General features: G+C 46.5%; 1 protein-coding gene across 1 annotated transcript in view; it reads right to left on the bottom strand.

Annotated features, from left to right (window-relative positions):
* Window positions 1-7,677: 7,677 nt before the first annotated feature.
* chrd (chordin) overlaps window positions 7,678-19,644 on the bottom strand; it is a 39,907-nt gene continuing 27,940 nt past the window's right edge. Inside the window, 2 exon segments of the mRNA XM_078410138.1 lie at window positions 7,678-7,769; window positions 17,252-17,345. Coding sequence (XP_078266264.1) covers window positions 7,678-7,769; window positions 17,252-17,345 — 186 coding nt within the window.

Below are 19,644 nucleotides of genomic sequence, written 5' to 3'. Positions count from 1 at the left end.
CCACACAGGTCACGGGGAGAACATACAAACTCCGTACAGACAGCACCCGTAGTCGGGATGGAACCCGGGTCTCCGGCGCTGCAATTGCTGTAAGGCAGCAACTCTACCGCTGCGCCACCGTGACCGCCATAGTGAAAAAAAGAATTAGCGAGCCAGGGGTGTATTGTCCTTTCTGTTAGTCCAGAAAAACAGATAATCCAGGAAGGTTCTGGAACAGAGGGTGCTGGAAAATCAGCTCACCCTGTTCTAATGAATGCAAGCTGTTCTTTCAGGCTTAATATCCCCTTGGTTTCCATCATTGTTTCAAGACCCCTAATTTAATAATTAACTGCATGTTAAAGAAAAACTATTGCATTTGAACAGCTGGAGCTATTTTTCAGAACATGAATCTGGGCATTTTGGCAACTATTGTGGAGATATTTTAACAATTATATTTACACTGTTCAGTAAATGCCAAGAAAATAATTACTTTTCAAATAGTCTTCTCTTCCTTGGAATCTCTCTGTTGATTGAGTTCGAAAACTGAGAATGTTTCCCTTCACAACTTTTGTTGTGTTTAGAAAAAAAAAGAATGCCTGAAGAACTCAGCAGACCAAGCAGCATCAGTGGAGGGGTAGGTTTCAGTCGATGTTTCAGGTTGAAACCCTGCATCAAGACTGAGGGGGAAGATGAAAGAATGCCAGAATGTACCGGTACAAAGAGGGCTGGGATGGAGGCTCGTAGGTAGAGGTACCAACTATCTCACTCCCAAATAAGGGACAAAGTGACGTCACCACTCCGCACCACACATGACCTCACTCAGCCAGCGGCCATATGCTCCCGGTCCACCAATGGTGGCTGCCCGGGCTGGGAGGCGGGTTGCTAAGCAACCTCCGTTAGGCGGCGCCCAGGCCTCCGGACCTACACTGTCTGGACCTACAGTGTCCGGACCTACAGTTTCCGGACCTACAGTGTCTGGGCCTACAGCGTCCAGGCCTATGGCGTCCGAGCCTACAGTGTCCGGGCCTACAGCGTTCGGGTCTACAGTGTTCAGGCCTACAGCGCCCCCCGGGCCTAATACGGGATAAGGGCGGTCCCGTACGGGACAAACCAATTTAGCCCAAAATACGGGATGTCCCGGCTAATACGGGACAGTTGGCAACCTTATTGGTAGGTGGCAGGTGGAACCGGATGGTGAGGGGACGATGGCAGATAGGTGGGATAAAGAAAATGAGAAGAAAACAAAGGGTAACGTAGCCACGGTGTGTATGGGAGGAGGATATTGGGAATCTGAGTTACCTGAAAAATTCAACGTTGATACCAAAGGTACCCAATTAGAATATGAGATGTTGTTCTTCCAATATGAGTTTGGCCTCTCCAAAGTGAAAGAGAATTCTGATTTACATTTGGCTCCTAGGTAACACACTAACTAACCTTTCCTACTATTAGAAATAGCTCTAAGGGTAATTGGAATCTAGGGATATGTGGAGAAAACAGGAACGGGATACTGATTGTGGATGATCAGCCGTGATCACATTGAATGGCGGTGCTGGGCCGAATGGCCTCCTCCTGCAGTTATTTTCTATGTTTCTATGTTTTTGCGATGGCAGCCTCGCCAACGGTCTGTCTGTCTTTTTGTCTTTTTGTTATTTTTAGTGTGTTTTAAAAGTATGTGTTAATGTTCTCTGGTTTGTTTTATGTGGGGGGGGGGGGGGGCAGGGGACTTGGGGGGAACTTTTTTTCAACCTCTTACCTTGCCGGAGATGCGATTGTTTTCCGGATCGTATCTCCGGTCGCTCTGCGAGTTGGCGGCCTTGCTCGAGACTGACTTTGAGCCCCACCGCGGGGCCGTGGACTTACCATTGGAGGCTGCGATCCCTTGCCTGGGATCGACGCTCCAACCGTGGCCTGCGGATTTCACCATTGAGAAGCTCGCAGTCTTGGGTAGAGACTGATGTCGGGAAGCTCCAAAGAAGGCAGGTTTGACCAGCCCCGACCTGGGGTCAGATCGCCTGGCGCGGAGGAGCTGAGATCCCCACGATGCAGAAGCTTGATCGCCCCGATACGGAGGGCCTGACCGCTGGCTATGGGAGCCAAGATCATCCCGACAACGGAAGGCTCAAGTGCCCCGACCGCTGGAGAACAAAGAAGGAAAGAGATTGAACTGTTTTTTGCCTTCTATCACAGTGGAGGAGTCACTGTAGTGGATGTTCATGTTAAAATGTGTTTTGTGTGTTCTGTTGCTTTTTATTGGTATGACTGTATGGCAAATGAAGTTCCTCGTATGTTGCAAAACATACTTGGCTAATAAAGTATGATTATGATTGTGATGATTATGATGATGTTTTTTTACTTTCACACCAACCCATTTGTCTTTGACCTTCTCCTTTGTTCTTCTACAGTGTGCATTTATCCACTGAATGTTTGTGGGACTAGCAAGGGGCTTGTTGTTGTGAGGGAAGGCAGCGTGTTCTTCAATGTTGATGAACATTCTTCAGGTGCTACTCACTTGCTTGTTTTGCAGCTCTGTGTCTCCTCACTCATCAGCTCTGTATAGAATGTTACAGGTTGATTTGAATTTTATTTATTCACAGTAAATTGTAGGGCCCTGGGGAGTATTGTAGAGCAGAGGGATCTAGGATATTTCAATTCCCTGAAAGTGTCATCACAAGTAGTTGGTCAACAAGGCTTTTGGCATATTGGCCTTCATCAGTCAGGGTACTGATTCCTCTCCCGCGCTGAGGCCAGGTGACAGCTCTGACACCTCCTCCCACTTGTCCTTGGTCCATGACCCCACAGATGAGCACCAGGCCGTCATCTCTCTGACCATTTCTGATTTTATCACTTCCGGTTGTCTGCCCTCCACAGCCACCAACGTTATCGTTCCCCAGCCCCACACTGCACGGTTTTACCTTCTCCCCAAAATCTATAAACACAACTGCCCTGGCAGACCCATTGTTTCTGCCTGCTCCTGTCCCACTGAAATCATTTCCACCTACCCTCGACTCCATCTTATCCCCCCTGGTCCAATCTCTCCCGACCTATGTCTAAGATACCTCACATACCCTTCGCCTCTTTAATGATTTCCGTTTTCCAGGCCCCCACTCTCTCATCTTTACCATGGATGTCCAGTCACTCTACACCTCCATCCCCCACCAGGAAGGCCTTAAAGCCCTCTGTTTTTGTTTCTCGGCCGCAGAACCATCCAATTTCCCTCTACTAACACTCTACTCTGCCTAGCCGAGCTGGTCCTCGCCCTCAACAACTTCACCTTCGACTCCTCCCACTTCCTCCAAGTCCAGGGCATAGCTATGGGCACCCGCATGGGCCCCAGCAATGCCTGCCTCCTTGTAGGGTACGTTGAACAATCCCTGTTCCAGGTGTACACTGGCCCCATCCCCGAACTCTATCTCCGTTACATTGATGACTGCATTGGTGCTACGTCCTGCACCCATGCAGAACTCATGGACTTCATTAACTTCACCACCAATTTCCAATTTACTTGGATCATCTCCGACACCTCCCTCCCCTTTCCTGATCTCACCGTCTCCATCACAGGAAATAGACTATTGACTGATGTCTATTACAAACCCACTGACTCCCACAACTATCTCGACTACACTTCTTCCCACCCTGCTTCCTGCAAAGACTCTATCCCCTTCTCCCAATTCCTCTGTCTATGCCGCATCTGCGCCCGGGATGAGGTGTTTCACACTAGGGCATCCGAGATGTCCTCATTATTTAGGGAACGGGGGTTCCCCTCTTCCATTATAGATGAGGCTCTCACAAGGGTTTCCTCAATATCCTGTAGCTTCGCTCTTGCTCCCCCTCCCCCCATTCGTAACTGGGACAGAGTCCCCCCTTCTCCTCACCTTCCACCCCATCAGCCGTCGCATACAACATATAATCCTTCGAACTTTTCACCACCTCCAACGGGATCCCACTACTGGCCACATCTTCCCATCTCCACCCCTTTCCGCTTTCCGCAGAGACCGTTCCCTCCGCAACTCCCTGGTCAACTCGTCCCTTCCCACCCAAAAAACCCCCTCCCCAGGTACCTTCCCCTGCAACCGCAGAAGATGCAACCCCTGTCCCTATACCTCCTCCCTCGACTCTGCCTAATCTGAAAGGACAGTTGGGGTCCCTGGACAGAGGTTCACTTGCACCTCCTCCAACCTCATCTACTGTATCCGTTGTTCAAGATGTGGACTCTTATACATCGGCGAGACCAAACGCAGACTGGGCGATCGTTTCGCAGAACACCTTCACTCAGCCCATGTGAACCAACCTGATCTCCCGGTTGCTGGACACTAACTCTCCTTCCCATTCCTACACAGACCTTTCTGTCCTCGGTCACCTCCATTGTGAGGCTAAACACAAATTGGAGGAACAGCATCTCATATTTCACTTTGGCAGCTTACAGCCCAGTGGTGTGAATATTGACTTCTCTCACTTCAGGTAGCCCCAGCATTCCCTCTCTCTCTATCCGTCCCCCACCCAAGTCGCACTAGCTTCTCATGTTCACCCTACATACAGCTTACAATGGCCTGTTTCCTTTATCATCGTTACTTTTTTGCATATCTTTCATTCATTGTTCTTTATCTCTCTACATCATCATCTATATCTCTCATTTCCCTTATCCCTAACCAGTCTGAAGAAGGGCCTCACCCCGAAACGTCACCCATTCCTTCTCTCCAGAGATGCTGCCTGTCCTGCTGAGTTATTCCAGCCTTTTGTGTCTATATTGAGTATAGAAGTTGGGGTGTTACAGTTGTAGAAGATGTTGGCGAGGCCACAATTGGAGTACTGTGTTCAGTTTTGGTCACCTTGCTCTAGGAAGGATACCATTAATAAGGAGAGAGTGGAGAGAAGATTTCCAAGGAAGTTGCCAAGAATTGGAATGAACTATAGTGTGAGGTTAGGCAGGCTAGGACTTTATTCCTTCGAGCACAGGATGATCTTGGAGGTCTATACAATCATGAGGAGAGATAGGTTCTGCACATTTATCCTTTTACCCACGGGTAGTGGAATCAAAAACAAGAGGACACACTTTTGAGCCAAAACATTATGACCACTTACAGGCGAAATGAATAACATTCATTATCTTGTTACAATGGCACCTGTCAAGGGCTGGGATATATTAGTCAATTCCTGAAGTTGATGTGTTGGATGTAGGAGAAATGGGCAGGAGTAAAGACCTGAGCGACTTTGACAAGGGCCAAATTGTTATGGCCGGACAACTGGGTCAGAGCATCTCTGAAACAGCAAGGCTTGTGGGGTGCTCCCGGTCAGCAGTGGTGAGTACCTACTGACAGTGGTCCGAGGAGGGACAAACCACAAACCGGCGACAGGATGTTGGGCACCCAAGGCTCATCGATGCGCGAGGGCAACGAAGGCTATCCCGTCTGGTCCGAACCGACAGAAGGTCGACTGTGGCACAAGTCACAGAACATTTAATGGTGGTCACAAGAGGAATGTGTCACAATACACAGTGCATCGCACCCTGCTGCGTATGGGGCTGCACACGGAGGACCAACAGCATATTAGGCAGTGGTCATAATGTTTTGGTTGATCGGGTCATAATGTTTTGGCTGATGTTTCAGGTGAGACGGGCAAAATTTAATATGAAAATGAGGGACAACTATTTTAACTAAAAAATAGTACAGGGCCCTAGTGAGACCGCACCTGGAGTGCAGTTTTGGTCTCCAAATTTGAGGAAGGATATTCTTGCTATTGAGGGAGTGCAGTGTAGGTTTACTTGGTTAATTCCCAGAATGGCGGGACTGTCGTATGTTGAAAGACTGGAGCGACTAGGCTTGTATACACTGGAATTTAGAAGGATGAGAGGGGATCTTATCGAAACATACAAGATTATTAAGGGGTTGGACACGTTAGAGGCAGGAAGCATGTTCCCAATGTTGGGGGGAGTCCAGAACCAGGGGCCACAGTTTAAGAATAAAGGGTAGGCCATTTAGAACAGACATGAGGAAAAACCTTTTCAGTCAGAGAGTTGTAAATCTGTGGAACTCTCTGCGTCAGAAGGCAGTGGAGGCCAATTCTCTGAATGCATTCAAGAGAGAGCTAGTTAGAGCTCTTAGGGATAGCGGAGTCAGGGGGTACGGGGAGAAGGCAGGAACGGGGTACTGATTGAGAATGATCAGCCATGATCACAATGAATGGTGGTGCTGGCTCGAAGAGCCGAATGGCCTCCTCCTACACCTATTGTCAAAAGCTGGTAGGTATATGGAACAAGCTGCCCCCCAGAGGGGGTAGTTGAGACAGATACTGTAGAAGCATTTAAAAGACACTTGAACAGGTAAATAGATAGGAGAGATTCAGAGGGATACGAGCCAAACGCAGGCAGATGGAACTAGCTTAGTTGGGGCAACTTGGTCAGCATTGGATGCGTTGATATTGAGGGTGTGTTCCCAAGCTGTGTGACTCGAAAACTCAGAAAACAACACGTAACATCTTGAACAGATTCCAGCATCTTGATGTAATTTGTTTACTATTTTACTAACAGGTATATAATTGTGTTTTTCTATTAAATGGCAAAATATTGATGAAAAGGAGAATTCAGGAACTTACAATATATACATTTTGCAGCATCACCTGCAGCAGAGGCCAAGTTCATATTCACATTAACAAAGCTACACAGTATGTTTGCAATTTACAGCAAATGTTAGCTGGAGGTCCTCGACCACAGTCCATTCTTACTTTCAGCAACCTCCATTAATTTTGTTGCAAGTTAAATCTCTCAAGAAAAGCATCCTTCCAGAGGTTTACAAATGAAGACCCGATGGGGAATTTAGAAAGAATGCAGCCGCGAGCCTGCATTAGAATCACCTCTTACTTCACACTTCAACTATCTGACACTTTCATCCCTGGGGATTTCACATTCACAAATGATAATCAGAGAACCAGCATCCCATTCACAACAAGAATAAAGAAGGTCAATTGTAATGGAGATCAGGGCACATGAAACTCACAGCTTCTCCCATTTGCAATTTGCGAAAAAATAAACTTAACAACAAATTGTTAAAAGAAAACGAAAGATATCATCTTCGTTCACTCAGCTGTGCTCTGCGGTTCCATCTCAGGAAGTCCATCAGGAGATGGACCTCACACACTGGTGTGATGCTCTGGGCTATAATCACACAGTTGTGGATTTGCACTTCAAGGTACAGTTAACGTGTGGACGAGAAACACAGCATCTTGTCATTTTAAAACAAAGTTGTCCAACAATACGAAATAAATCCGCTCCCGCATCATCAAAGGTCTCTGAATTGCAGAGAGAGTTGGCGATGTTTGGCAGAGTCTCCATGGCAATGAAGAAGTCGTTGTTCGATCATCTGTCCGATTTGTAAACAATCTTCCGGCGTGGTTTCGTGAAGTTGGCAGGAACTTTGCAGATTCTGATGATTTTTATTTTGAACACCAGTCCTTCATACTTCAGGTATCCACTTCAGAACTCAGCTTGTAAAACATGTCACAGTTGCTGATGGTGTACACAACTTTGTTTATCTTTCCTCAACAACACCGAATATTGGATCAACTGAGAATATTTAAAGTATTGATTGTTCATAGGTCTTTCAAATGAAATTCTCAGAATCTCAATTTGATGAACTGAAGCATGCATCCTAACATACCTCACATGCTTACTCTGTTACTGCATACGTGGGATGCATTGGAATCAATTCAGTCAGACAACGGTCTGGAATCCCACACACTCTTCCCCTTCTGTTGGCTTTGAAATTTCTCTCCATCTTCATCATAATATGATGGCCCTGCTAAAGATGTAAAAATGTTAGTGCATTGAATCAACATTATTAGAGACAGTAGAGTCAGTCTGAAGAAAGGTCTCGACCCGAAACGTCACCCATTCCTTCTCCTGAGATGCTGCCTGACCTGCTGAGATACTCCAGCATTTTTTGAAATAAATACCTTATTAGAGACAGTGATAAGTCATAGATTCATAGAGTGATACAGTGTGGAAACAGGCCCAGCATAGAGTGATACAGTGTGGAAACAGGCCCAGCATAGAGTGATACAGTGTGGAAACAGGCCCAGCATAGAGTGATACAGTGTGGAAACAGGCCCAGCATAGAGCCATAGAGTGATACAGTGTGGAAACAGACCCAGCATAGAGCCATAGAGTGATACAGTGTGGAAACAGGCCCAGCATAGAGTGATACAGTGTGGAAACAGGCCCAGCACAGAGCCATAGAGTGATACAGTGTGGAAACAGGCCCAGCACAGAGTGATACAGTGTGGAAACAGGCCCAGCATAGAGTGATACAGTGTGGAAACAGACCCAGCATAGAGTGATACAGTGTGGAAACAGGCCCTTCATAGAGTGATACAGTGTGGAAACAGGCCCAGCATAGAGTGATACAGTGTGGAAACAGACCCAGCATAGAGTGATACAGTGTGGAAACAGACCCAGCATAGAGTGATACAGTGTGGAAACAGGCCCAGCATAGAGCCATAGAGTGATACAGTGTGGAAACAGGCCCAGCATAGAGCCATAGAGTGATACAGTGTGGAAACAGGCCCAGCATAGAGCCATAGAGTGATACAGTGTGGAAACAGGCCCAGCATAGAGTGATACAGTGTGGAAACAGGCCCTTCATAGAGCCATAGAGTGATACAGTGTGGAAACAGACCCAGCATAGAGTGATACAGTGTGGAAACAGGCCCAGCATAGAGCCATAGAGTGATACAGTGTGGAAACAGACCCAGCACAGAGTGATACAGTGTGGAAACAGGCCCAGCATAGAGCCATAGAGTGATACAGTGTGGAAACAGACCCAGCATAGAGCCATAGAGTGATACAGTGTGGAAACAGACCCAGCATAGAGTGATACAGTGTGGAAACAGGCCCAGCATAGAGTGATACAGTGTGGAAACAGGCCCTTCATAGAGTGATACAGTGTGGAAACAGGCCCTTCATAGAGTGATACAGTGTGGAAACAGGCCCAGCATAGAGTGATACAGTGATACAGTGTGGAAACAGACCCAGCATAGAGTGATACAGTGTGGAAACAGGCCCAGCATAGAGTGATACAGTGTGGAAACAGACCCAGCATAGAGCCATAGAGTGATACAGTGTGGAAACAGGCCCTTCATAGAGTCACAGAGTGATATAGTGTGGAAACAGACCCAGCATAGAGTGATACAGTGTGGAAACAGACCCAGCATAGAGTGATACAGTGTGGAAACAGGCCCTTCATAGAGTCACAGAGTGATACAGTGTGGAAACAGGCCCAGCATAGAGTGATACAGTGTGGAAACAGGCCCAGCATAGAGTGATACAGTGTGGAAACAGGCCCAGCATAGAGCCATAGAGTGATACAGTGTGGAAACAGACCCAGCATAGAGTGATACAGTGTGGAAACAGGCCCAGCATAGAGTGATACAGTGTGGAAACAGGCCCAGCATAGAGTGATACAGTGTGGAAACAGGCCCAGCATAGAGTGATACAGTGTGGAAACAGGCCCTTCATAGAGTGATACAGTGTGGAAACAGGCCCAGCATAGAGCCATAGAGTGATACAGTGTGGAAACAGACCCAGCATAGAGTGATACAGTGTGGAAACAGACCCTTCATAGAGTGATACAGTGTGGAAACAGGCCCAGCATAGAGTGATACAGTGTGGAAACAGACCCTTCATAGAGTGATACAGTGTGGAAACAGACCCAGCATAGAGCCATAGAGTGATACAGTGTGGAAACAGACCCAGCATAGAGTGATACAGTGTGGAAACAGGCCCAGCATAGAGCCATAGAGTGATACAGTGTGGAAACAGACCCAGCATAGAGCCATAGAGTGATACAGTGTGGAAACAGACCCAGCATAGAGCCATAGAGTGATACAGTGTGGAAACAGACCCAGCATAGAGTGATACAGTGTGGAAACAGGCCCAGCATAGAGTGATACAGTGTGGAAACAGACCCAGCATAGAGCCATAGAGTGATACAGTGTGGAAACAGACCCAGCATAGAGTGATACAGTGTGGAAACAGGCCCAGCATAGAGTGATACAGTGTGGAAACAGGCCCAGCATAGAGTGATACAGTGTGGAAACAGACCCTTCATAGAGTGATACAGTGTGGAAACAGGCCCAGCATAGAGTGATACAGTGTGGAAACAGGCCCAGCATAGAGCCATAGAGTGATACAGTGTGGAAACAGGCCCAGCATAGAGTGATACAGTGTGGAAACAGACCCTTCATAGAGTGATACAGTGTGGAAACAGACCCAGCATAGAGTGATACAGTGTGGAAACAGGCCCAGCATAGAGCCATAGAGTGATACAGTGTGGAAACAGGCCCAGCATAGAGTGATACAGTGTGGAAACAGGCCCAGCATACAGTGATACAGTGTGGAAACAGGCCCAGCATAGAGCCATAGAGTGATACAGTGTGGAAACAGACCCAGCATAGAGTGATACAGTGTGGAAACAGACCCTTCATAGAGTGATACAGTGTGGAAACAGGCCCAGCATAGAGTGATACAGTGTGGAAACAGACCCTTCATAGAGTGATACAGTGTGGAAACAGACCCAGCATAGAGCCATAGAGTGATACAGTGTGGAAACAGACCCAGCATAGAGTGATACAGTGTGGAAACAGGCCCAGCATAGAGCCATAGAGTGATACAGTGTGGAAACAGGCCCAGCATAGAGCCATAGAGTGATACAGTGTGGAAACAGACCCAGCATAGAGTGATACAGTGTGGAAACAGGCCCAGCATAGAGTGATACAGTGTGGAAACAGGCCCAGCATAGAGTGATACAGTGTGGAAACAGACCCTTCATAGAGTGATACAGTGTGGAAACAGACCCAGCATAGAGTGATACAGTGTGGAAACAGACCCAGCATAGAGTCATAGAGTGATACAGTGTGGAAACAGGCCCAGCATAGAGCCATAGAGTGATACAGTGTGGAAACAGGCCCAGCATAGAGCCATAGAGTGATACAGTGTGGAAACAGGCCCAGCATAGAGCCATAGAGTGATACAGTGTGGAAACAGGCCCAGCATAGAGCCATAGAGTGATACAGTGTGGAAACAGGCCCTTCATAGAGTGATACAGTGTGGAAACAGACCCAGCATAGAGTGATACAGTGTGGAAACAGGCCCTTCATAGAGTGATACAGTGTGGAAACAGGCCCAGCATAGAGCCATAGAGTGATACAGTGTGGAAACAGACCCAGCATAGAGCCATAGAGTGATACAGTGTGGAAACAGACCCAGCATAGAGCCATAGAGTGATACAGTGTGGAAACAGACCCAGCATAGAGTGATACAGTGTGGAAACAGACCCAGCATAGAGTGATACAGTGTGGAAACAGGCCCAGCATAGAGTGATACAGTGTGGAAACAGGCCCAGCATAGAGCCATAGAGTGATACAGTGTGGAAACAGGCCCAGCATAGAGCCATAGAGTGATACAGTGTGGAAACAGACCCAGCATAGAGCCATAGAGTGATACAGTGTGGAAACAGGCCCAGCATAGAGCCATAGAGTGATACAGTGTGGAAACAGGCCCAGCATAGAGCCATAGAGTGTGGAAACAGGCCCAGCATAGAGCCATAGAGTGTGGAAACAGGCCCAGCATAGAGCCATAGAGTGATACAGTGTGGAAACAGACCCAGCATAGAGTGATACAGTGTGGAAACAGACCCAGCATAGAGCCATAGAGTGATACAGTGTGGAAACAGACCCAGCATAGAGCCATAGAGTGATACAGTGTGGAAACAGGCCCTTCATAGAGTGATACAGTGTGGAAACAGACCCAGCATAGAGCCATAGAGTGATACAGTGTGGAAACAGACCCAGCATAGAGCCATAGAGTGATACAGTGTGGAAACAGACCCAGCATAGAGCCATAGAGTGATACAGTGTGGAAACAGACCCAGCATAGAGCCATAGAGTGATACAGTGTGGAAACAGACCCAGCATAGAGCCATAGAGTGATACAGTGTGGAAACAGACCCAGCATAGAGCCATAGAGTGATACAGTGTGGAAACAGGCCCTTCATAGAGTCACAGAGTGATACAGTGTGGAAACAGGCCCTTCGGCCCAACTCGCCCACACCGACCAACAATGTCCCAGCTACACGGACAACGAGATCTGGGTGCCCTAATGAGTCAGTCACTGAAAGGCAGCATGCAGGTACAGCAGGCAGTGAAGAAAGCCAATGGAATGTTGGCCTTCATAACAAGAGGAGTTGAGTATAGGAGCAAAGAGGTCCTTCTGCAGTTGTACAGGGCCCTAGTGAGACCGCACCTGGAGTACTGTGTGCAGTTTTGGTCTCCAAATTTGAGGAAGGATATTCTTGCTATTGAGGGCGTGCAGCGTAGATTTACTAGTTTAATTCCCAGAATGGCGGGACTGTCGTATGTTGAAAGACTGGAGCAACTAGGCTTGTATACACTGGAATTTAGAAGGATGAGAGGGCATCTTATTGAAACATAAGATTATTAACGGATTTGACACGTTAGAAGCAGGAAACATGTTCCAATGTTGGGGGAGTCCAGAACCAGGGGCCACAGTTTAAGAATAAGGGGTAGCCCATTTAGAACAGAGATGAGGAAAAACTTTTTCAGTCAGAGAGTTGTAAATCTGTGGAATTCTCTGCCTCAGAAGGCAGTGGAGGCCAATTCTCTGGATGCATTCAAGAGAGAGCTAGATAGAGCTCTTAATGATTGCAGAGTCAGGGGGTATGGGGAGAAGGCAGGAACGGGGTACGGATTGTGAATGATCAGCCATGATCACATTGAATAGTGGTGCTGGCTTGAAGGGCCGAATGGCCTACTTCTGCACCTATTGTCTATAGCTACACTAGTCCCACTTGCCTGCACTTGGTCCATATCCCTCCAAACCTGACCTATCCATGTACCTGTCCAACTGTTTCTTAAACAATGGGATAGTCCAAGCCTCAACTACCTCCTCTGGCAGCTTATTCCATACACCCACCACCCTCTGTGTGAAAAAGTTACCGCTTGGATTCCTATTCAATCCTTTCCCCTTCACCTTGAACCTATGTCCTCTGTTCCTTGATTTCCCTACTCTGGGTAAAAGACTCTCTGCATCTACCCGATCTATTCCTCTCATGATTTTGGACACTATAAGATCTCCCCTCATCCTCCTGCGCTCCATGGAATAGAGGCCCGGTCCACTCAACCTCTCCTAATAGCTCAGGAGGTGCTTGAAGAGAAACATTAAGCAACACAGAAGCAGAATTTTATTCTTTGCACTTTCAAGAGGATTCCTTTTTTGTCTCACACCCTCATTTGCACAAGAAATGTCTCTCCTGCATTATTCTGATGATAACATATTTTAAATTGCTCACTGAACTGATGCATCCATTTAATAGACAGACACAAAAGGCTGGAGTAACTCAGTGGGATCAGGCAGCAAGCATCTCTGGAGAGTAGGAATAGGTGACGTTTCAGGTCGAGACCCTTCTTCAGACCGAGTCAGGGGAAAGGGGAACGAGAGATATAGAGAGTGCATAGGAGAAATGAATGGAAGTTATGCAAACAGCAACGATAATCAAGGAAATGTGTATGAAGGAACCAGATGCTGGTTTAAACCAAAGATAGACACAAAAGGCTGGAATAACTCAGAAAGACAGGCAGTATCTCTGGAGAGTAGGTGACGTTTCGGGTCGAGACCCTTCTTCAGACTGAGAGTCAGGAGAAAGGGGAACGAGAGATATAGACAGTACGTAGGAGAAATGAATGGAAAATATGCAAAAAGCCATGATAATCAAGGAAATGTGGGGCCCACAATAGGCCACTGTTGGCTGTGGAATAGGTGACGACAGAGAGCTTCCATCTATTTAATATGTGGATATGAGTTTGTCAATCTTGAAATGTTAGTAAAGCAGAATCTATGAATTGCACATATAATCAAGTAGATGTTTTCCGAAGCTACCCCCCCCCCCCCCCACAAACCCCCCTCCCACTGCAATTAACTAGCTTCATTTATTTCTTTTCTTTTTCTTCTTTGTATTTTAAGTGGGAACCTATTGTAAATCAGTAATTAATAACATGAAACATTATGTATTTTTTAACAAATTTTTGTCCAGAAATTCTTTAGAGCTTAGAGATAGAGCGTGGAAACAAGCCCACCGAGTCTCAGCCCACCGAGTCTCAGCCCACCGAGTCTCAGCCCACCGAGTCTCAGCCCACCGAGTCTCAGCCCACCGAGTCTCAGTCCACCGAGTCTCAGCCCACCGAGTCTCAGCCCACCGAGTCTCAGCCCACCGAGTCTCAGCCCACCGAGTCTCAGCTCACCGAGTCTGCACCGACCAGCGCTCACGAGCTAATCTACGCACCAGGGACAAATTACAATTTACAGAAGCCAATTAACCTACAAACCTGTATGTCTTTGGAGTGTTTAGCTCTTGGGGCTAAAGGAATCAAGGGATATGGGGGGAAAAGCAGGAAAGGGGTACTGATTTTAGATGATCAGCCATGATCAGCATTGAATGGCGGTGCTGGCTCAAGAGGCCGAATGGCCCACTCCTGCACCTATTTTTCGATGTTTTTCTATGTTGGAGGAAACCTGAGCTCCCAAAGAAAACCCACGCGGTCACAGGGAGAACATACAAACTCTGTACAGACAGCACCCGAAGAAAGGATCAAACCTGGGCCTCTGGTGTTGTGAGGCGGCAACTCTACCACTGCGCCACATCGCCCCCTAAATACATTCGTATCACTCATTAATGAAACCTCATGTACACTGTGTTGCATTGTTGGCATGGCACTAATCCCCAGGTATCCAAAGCACATGCCAAATTATTGATGAACAATTATTTAAATATTTCAATGAGAGCCTTAAGCTCACCGTGTGTTGCCTTTGTTCTATTGGCCTGCGTGGATTTAGCTACAAATAGGTTAGTTACTATTTTGTGTAGGAAGGCAACTGCAGATGCTGGTTTACATTGAAGATAGACACAAAATGCTGGAGTAACTCAGCGGGACAGGCAGCATCTCTGGAGAGAAGGAATAGGTGACGTTTCAGCTCAAGACTGAAGAAGTGTCTTGACCCATTTCTTCTCTCCAGAGATGCTGCCTGACCGCCGAGTTACTCCAGCACTTTGTGTCTATCTTGTTTAGTTACTACTTTGTCATTTGAGGCTGCTTGGATTATTGATCTGTATTCTAATTTGTAATTTAATTATTAACAATAAGGAGGTCTGTAACATTTTACTGTGCTTAACTCATCTCCCATCTGCAGATTGTGGGTGGGCTTGTGGAGGTAGGTTTGGAGTAGGGGGTCGGCAGGATGTAGCAAGTAAACGGGGAGAAGCAGAAACATGCGTCCTGTGCAGAATGTCGTGGCTACTGCAGAACTTCAAAAGCATTTCCGACACAAACTATAGAGTTGAAACGTCTAAGCGGCTTCGCTTTCATATCATATCATATCATATACATACAGCCGGAAACAGGCCTTTTCGGCCCTCCAAGTCCGTGCCGCCCAGTGATCCCCGCACATTAACACTATCCTACACCCACTAGGGACAATTTTTACATTTACCCAGCCAATTAACCTACATACCTGTACGTCTTTGGAGTGTGGGAGGAAACCGAAGATCTCGGAGTAAACCCACGCAGGTCACGGGGAGAACGTACAAACTCCTTACAGTGCAGCACCCGTAGTCAGGATCGAACCTGAGTCTCCGGCGCTGCATTCGCTGTAAAGCAGCAACTCTACCGCTGCGCTACCGTGCCGTGCCGCTTTCTAAGTGTTAAGCAGAGCAAGTCAGTCATGGGGTAGCTGCCAAGAGCTTCCATGCATCCTTCAGTCTGCAGCAGTTGTATTAATTCACATTTCATAGTTTGCAGTCCATCATTGTTTCAGCGAGGCCAGCTCGGCTCGACTTGCAAGAAGAAATCCCAACATCACATTCCCTGTGTTTAGATACAGCGCGGAAACAGGCCCTTCAGTCCACTGATACACCGACCTGCGATCCCCACACACCAACACTACCCTACACACATTCGGGACAATTTTACATTTATACCAAGCCAATTAACCTACAAACCTGCACGTCTTTGGATTGTGGGAGGAAACCGAAGATCTCGGAGGAAACCCACGCGGTCACAGGGAGAACGTACAAACTCCGTACAGACAGCACCCGTAGTCAGGATTGAACACGGGTCTCCGGCGCTGTAAGACAGCAGCTCTACTGCTGCGCCACCGTGTCAGTTACTTTAAATCCATGGTCTCTAGACTTGACCCTCTGCTGCAGGGAATAAGTCCTTGCTATTTAGGACCCTCCTAATTTTACATAAGTTTCTGGGAGCATCTTCTAACAAAACTAGAGGAAATATTTGAGATCCTTTATTTTACAAAGGCTTTAAAATATCTGCAGTGCAAAGCAAATCTGTGCCATTTTAATGATCAATGTTGTTTCTGTGCACATTATGTAGAAATTCCATTGTTTTACCACTTGAAAAGGTGGAGGAAAATGGGTTTTTCCCCAAATGACCAAAACGTCCTGTAACCTGCAGGATTCATGCTCATGATCAAGTAAATAACCAAATTAGACAAATTAGATCTAAATCATTAATATTTATCACAAGCAGCCAGAGACTGAGGTTTTGAGCCCAGTGAAGTTTCACTGCTAAAGGTTTGCAGTCACATCCACTCTGTGCATCTTGCACCGTCATCTTTGGATCCAATGTGTAGGGAGGAACTGCAGATGCTGGTTTAAACCGAAGATAAACACAAAATGCTGGAGTAACTCAGCGGGTCAGACAGCATCTCGTGGAGGTGATGGAAGAAAAGCTCTGCATCGTGGCGGACCCGGAACTCATTGAGGTGGGGGCAGAGGGGAACGAAGGTGGGGCCTCTGTGGAGAACAGACCATTTGGTATTGGAAAGGGGGAAGTCAGGGGGGATGGTGAACACACGACAAGGGTGGGGGTCGGACCAAGTCTGGAGAACGGTCCCGAACTGTCACCTATTCCTTTCCTCCAGAGATGCTATCTAACCTGCAGTTACTCCAGCTTTTGGTGTCTATCTTCAGTCATTTTTGGATCAGTTTGCCACCGTTCTTTTGACACGGCCAACATTTACTTTCTGACCAGCCTGCCACATGGCACTTTGTGAGAAGCCTTGCTCAAACCGTGTAGATTACGTTCAATACACCACAGCCGTTGATCCTCCTTGTCAGTATCCCTTCAAATTACTATCAAACTGTTCTGATACAGCTTTCCCTTACTGGAACAGATACAAATAATGTTCACGTTTTACCTTCACATTCCGGGCAGCATTGGTGGTGTTGTTTTACTATGTTTTCGCAGGTCAGAACTGGACACTTCTCTCGTTGACACTTTGTGGAACCTTCCTGAAATTGGATGATTATCAGATTTTGTTACAGCTTTCCTGGTTCACAGTTAACTGCAGAATTTCACATTTTGTTGCTAGCTTAAATGATATTATTCTTCGTTCAATGGTTGCACGCTTGCCTCCGACTCAGAAAGTTATGAGTTTAAGTCCACTTCAGGGATCAGTACATACAACCTTCTGACATTTCATTGCAGCAACAGGCAGATACAGAGCTGTCAGCATCAAGATAAGATGACAATCTGAGTCATATTTCATTTCTCCTCCACTTCTTCCTGATACCAATTCACTCCTCCTCCCCTCTTCCTTCCTTATCTGACAACCTCTTGTCTCTTCTTCGCTTCTAGCCTTTGTCAGTGTGGACAGTATGTCCATCAATCACTTGCCAGGATTTTGCCCACTTCTACCTCTCTCTTTTACAACTCCCCCCCTTCCCCCATTCACCAACTCCATCAGTCTGAAGAATAGTCCCAACCCAAAAAGTCAAGTAAAAAAATTGTCCCTAGTGTGTGTAGGATAGCGTTAAGGTGCGGGGAACACTGGTCGGCGCGGACCCGGTGGGCCAAAGTCCCTTCAGATATTCTGCCTAACTCACTTCCTTCCAGCAGCTTTGTTTATTCAAAGGCCCTTCTGTCTTGAGGGGATGGTAAAGCTCTGTTCAGAAAAGAGAAGCAAAGTTTTCCCTGGAGTTCTGGCCATCAGTTATCCCTCAATTATCATCAGTAAAACAGGTTATCAGGTCCCTCTTTCACTGTTGCTTGATGGATCTAACTGTGTATAAATTGGCTTCCTGAACTTCCTTACATCATGACAGTGGCTTCACCTCAAAAGCATTTTAAGGGCGGTCACGGTGGCACAGCGGTAGAGTTGCTGCCTTACAGCGAATGCAGCACTGGAGATCCGGGTTCCATCCTGACTACGGGCGCCATCTGTACGGAGTTTGTACGTTTTCCCCGTAACCTGCGTGGGTTTTCTCCGAGTTCTTCAGTTTCCTCCCACACTCCAAAGACGTACAGGTTTGTACGTTAAATGGCTTGGTAAATGTTAAAAAACATTGTCCCTAGTGTATCTCTAAACTAAACTAAACTGAAATTTTAATGTGATGGAGACATTGTGATAGGGTGCATTGACCAACACCACCCATTCACACCAAACCCGTTTTTACTCTTCCCCCACAATCTCATCCACTCCTCCCATAATCCACACGTTAGGGGCATGAACAAGGAAACTAGGCCCCCAGAAGAAATTAATGCTGTCATAGAGAGAATGTGCAAACACAACACAGAGGGCACCTGAGGCTTGTACTTATGGAACAATTGAGCAGTTGGTTGGAACCTTGGTCTTTGATGCGTTGAAGCAGTGGCTTCACTGCCTGCACCAATGTACTGTCTGTTTTGTTGACTATTCATTTAATTCCATTATGTTGCTACAAGTATAATAAATTGGCTCTTTGATTAAGTCGCATATTTAGGGAGTAATAATTATTCATCGTTTTGCTTACTCAATTTGTTTTCTACTTAGTTTGTGACTGAAGTTTAAGCCGGCTGTTATCTGTTACCCGCTGCTATCAGGCAACTGAATCATCCCACCACAACCAGAGAGCAGTCTTGAACCACTATCTACCTCATTGATGACCCCCGGACTATCCTTGTTCGGATTAAACGTTATTCCCTTATCATACACTGTAATGGGTCAATTGTAATCATGTATTGTCTTTTTACCGGCTGGTCAGCACGCAACAAAAGCTTTTCACTGTACCTCAGTACACGTGACAATAAACTAAATTGGTAAACTGAGCTAAAGGCGAGAGGAGAAGGGATTCTACTGCTACAGGGCTTCCACTAACACTGTTTTAATTAAGTTGGAAAGAGTGACGAGATAGGTTCAATTTCCTACTACCACTCTCCCTCAATTTGGGGCTCAACCATCTGGTTTAGGCCTGCTGGCAATTGGAAAAGGTGAAGATGGAAACAGTATTCCATCAAAGCAGTCCAACACCAACCATGCTCTTATAATTTTATATTGTCCAATGTAAGTAAAGCAATTACATCTAACAATAACTTACAGTATTAAACTACCACTGTAATTATTCATAAATTTAGTTTAGTTTAGAGAAACAGGCCCTTGGCCCACTGAGTCCACGCCGACCAGCGATCCCCGCACATTAACATTATCCTACACTGGGGACAATGTTTTCATTTTTACCAAAGCCAATTAACCTACAAACCTGTACGTCTTTGAAGTGTGGGAGAAAACCAAAGTTCTTGGAGAAAACCCATGCAGGTCACGGGGTGAACGTA

Source organism: Rhinoraja longicauda, chromosome 13, assembly GCF_053455715.1.
Source record: "Rhinoraja longicauda isolate Sanriku21f chromosome 13, sRhiLon1.1, whole genome shotgun sequence".
In the NCBI taxonomy this organism is placed as follows: Eukaryota; Metazoa; Chordata; class Chondrichthyes; order Rajiformes; family Arhynchobatidae; genus Rhinoraja; species Rhinoraja longicauda.
This window is presented reverse-complemented; position numbering and strand designations above follow the sequence as displayed.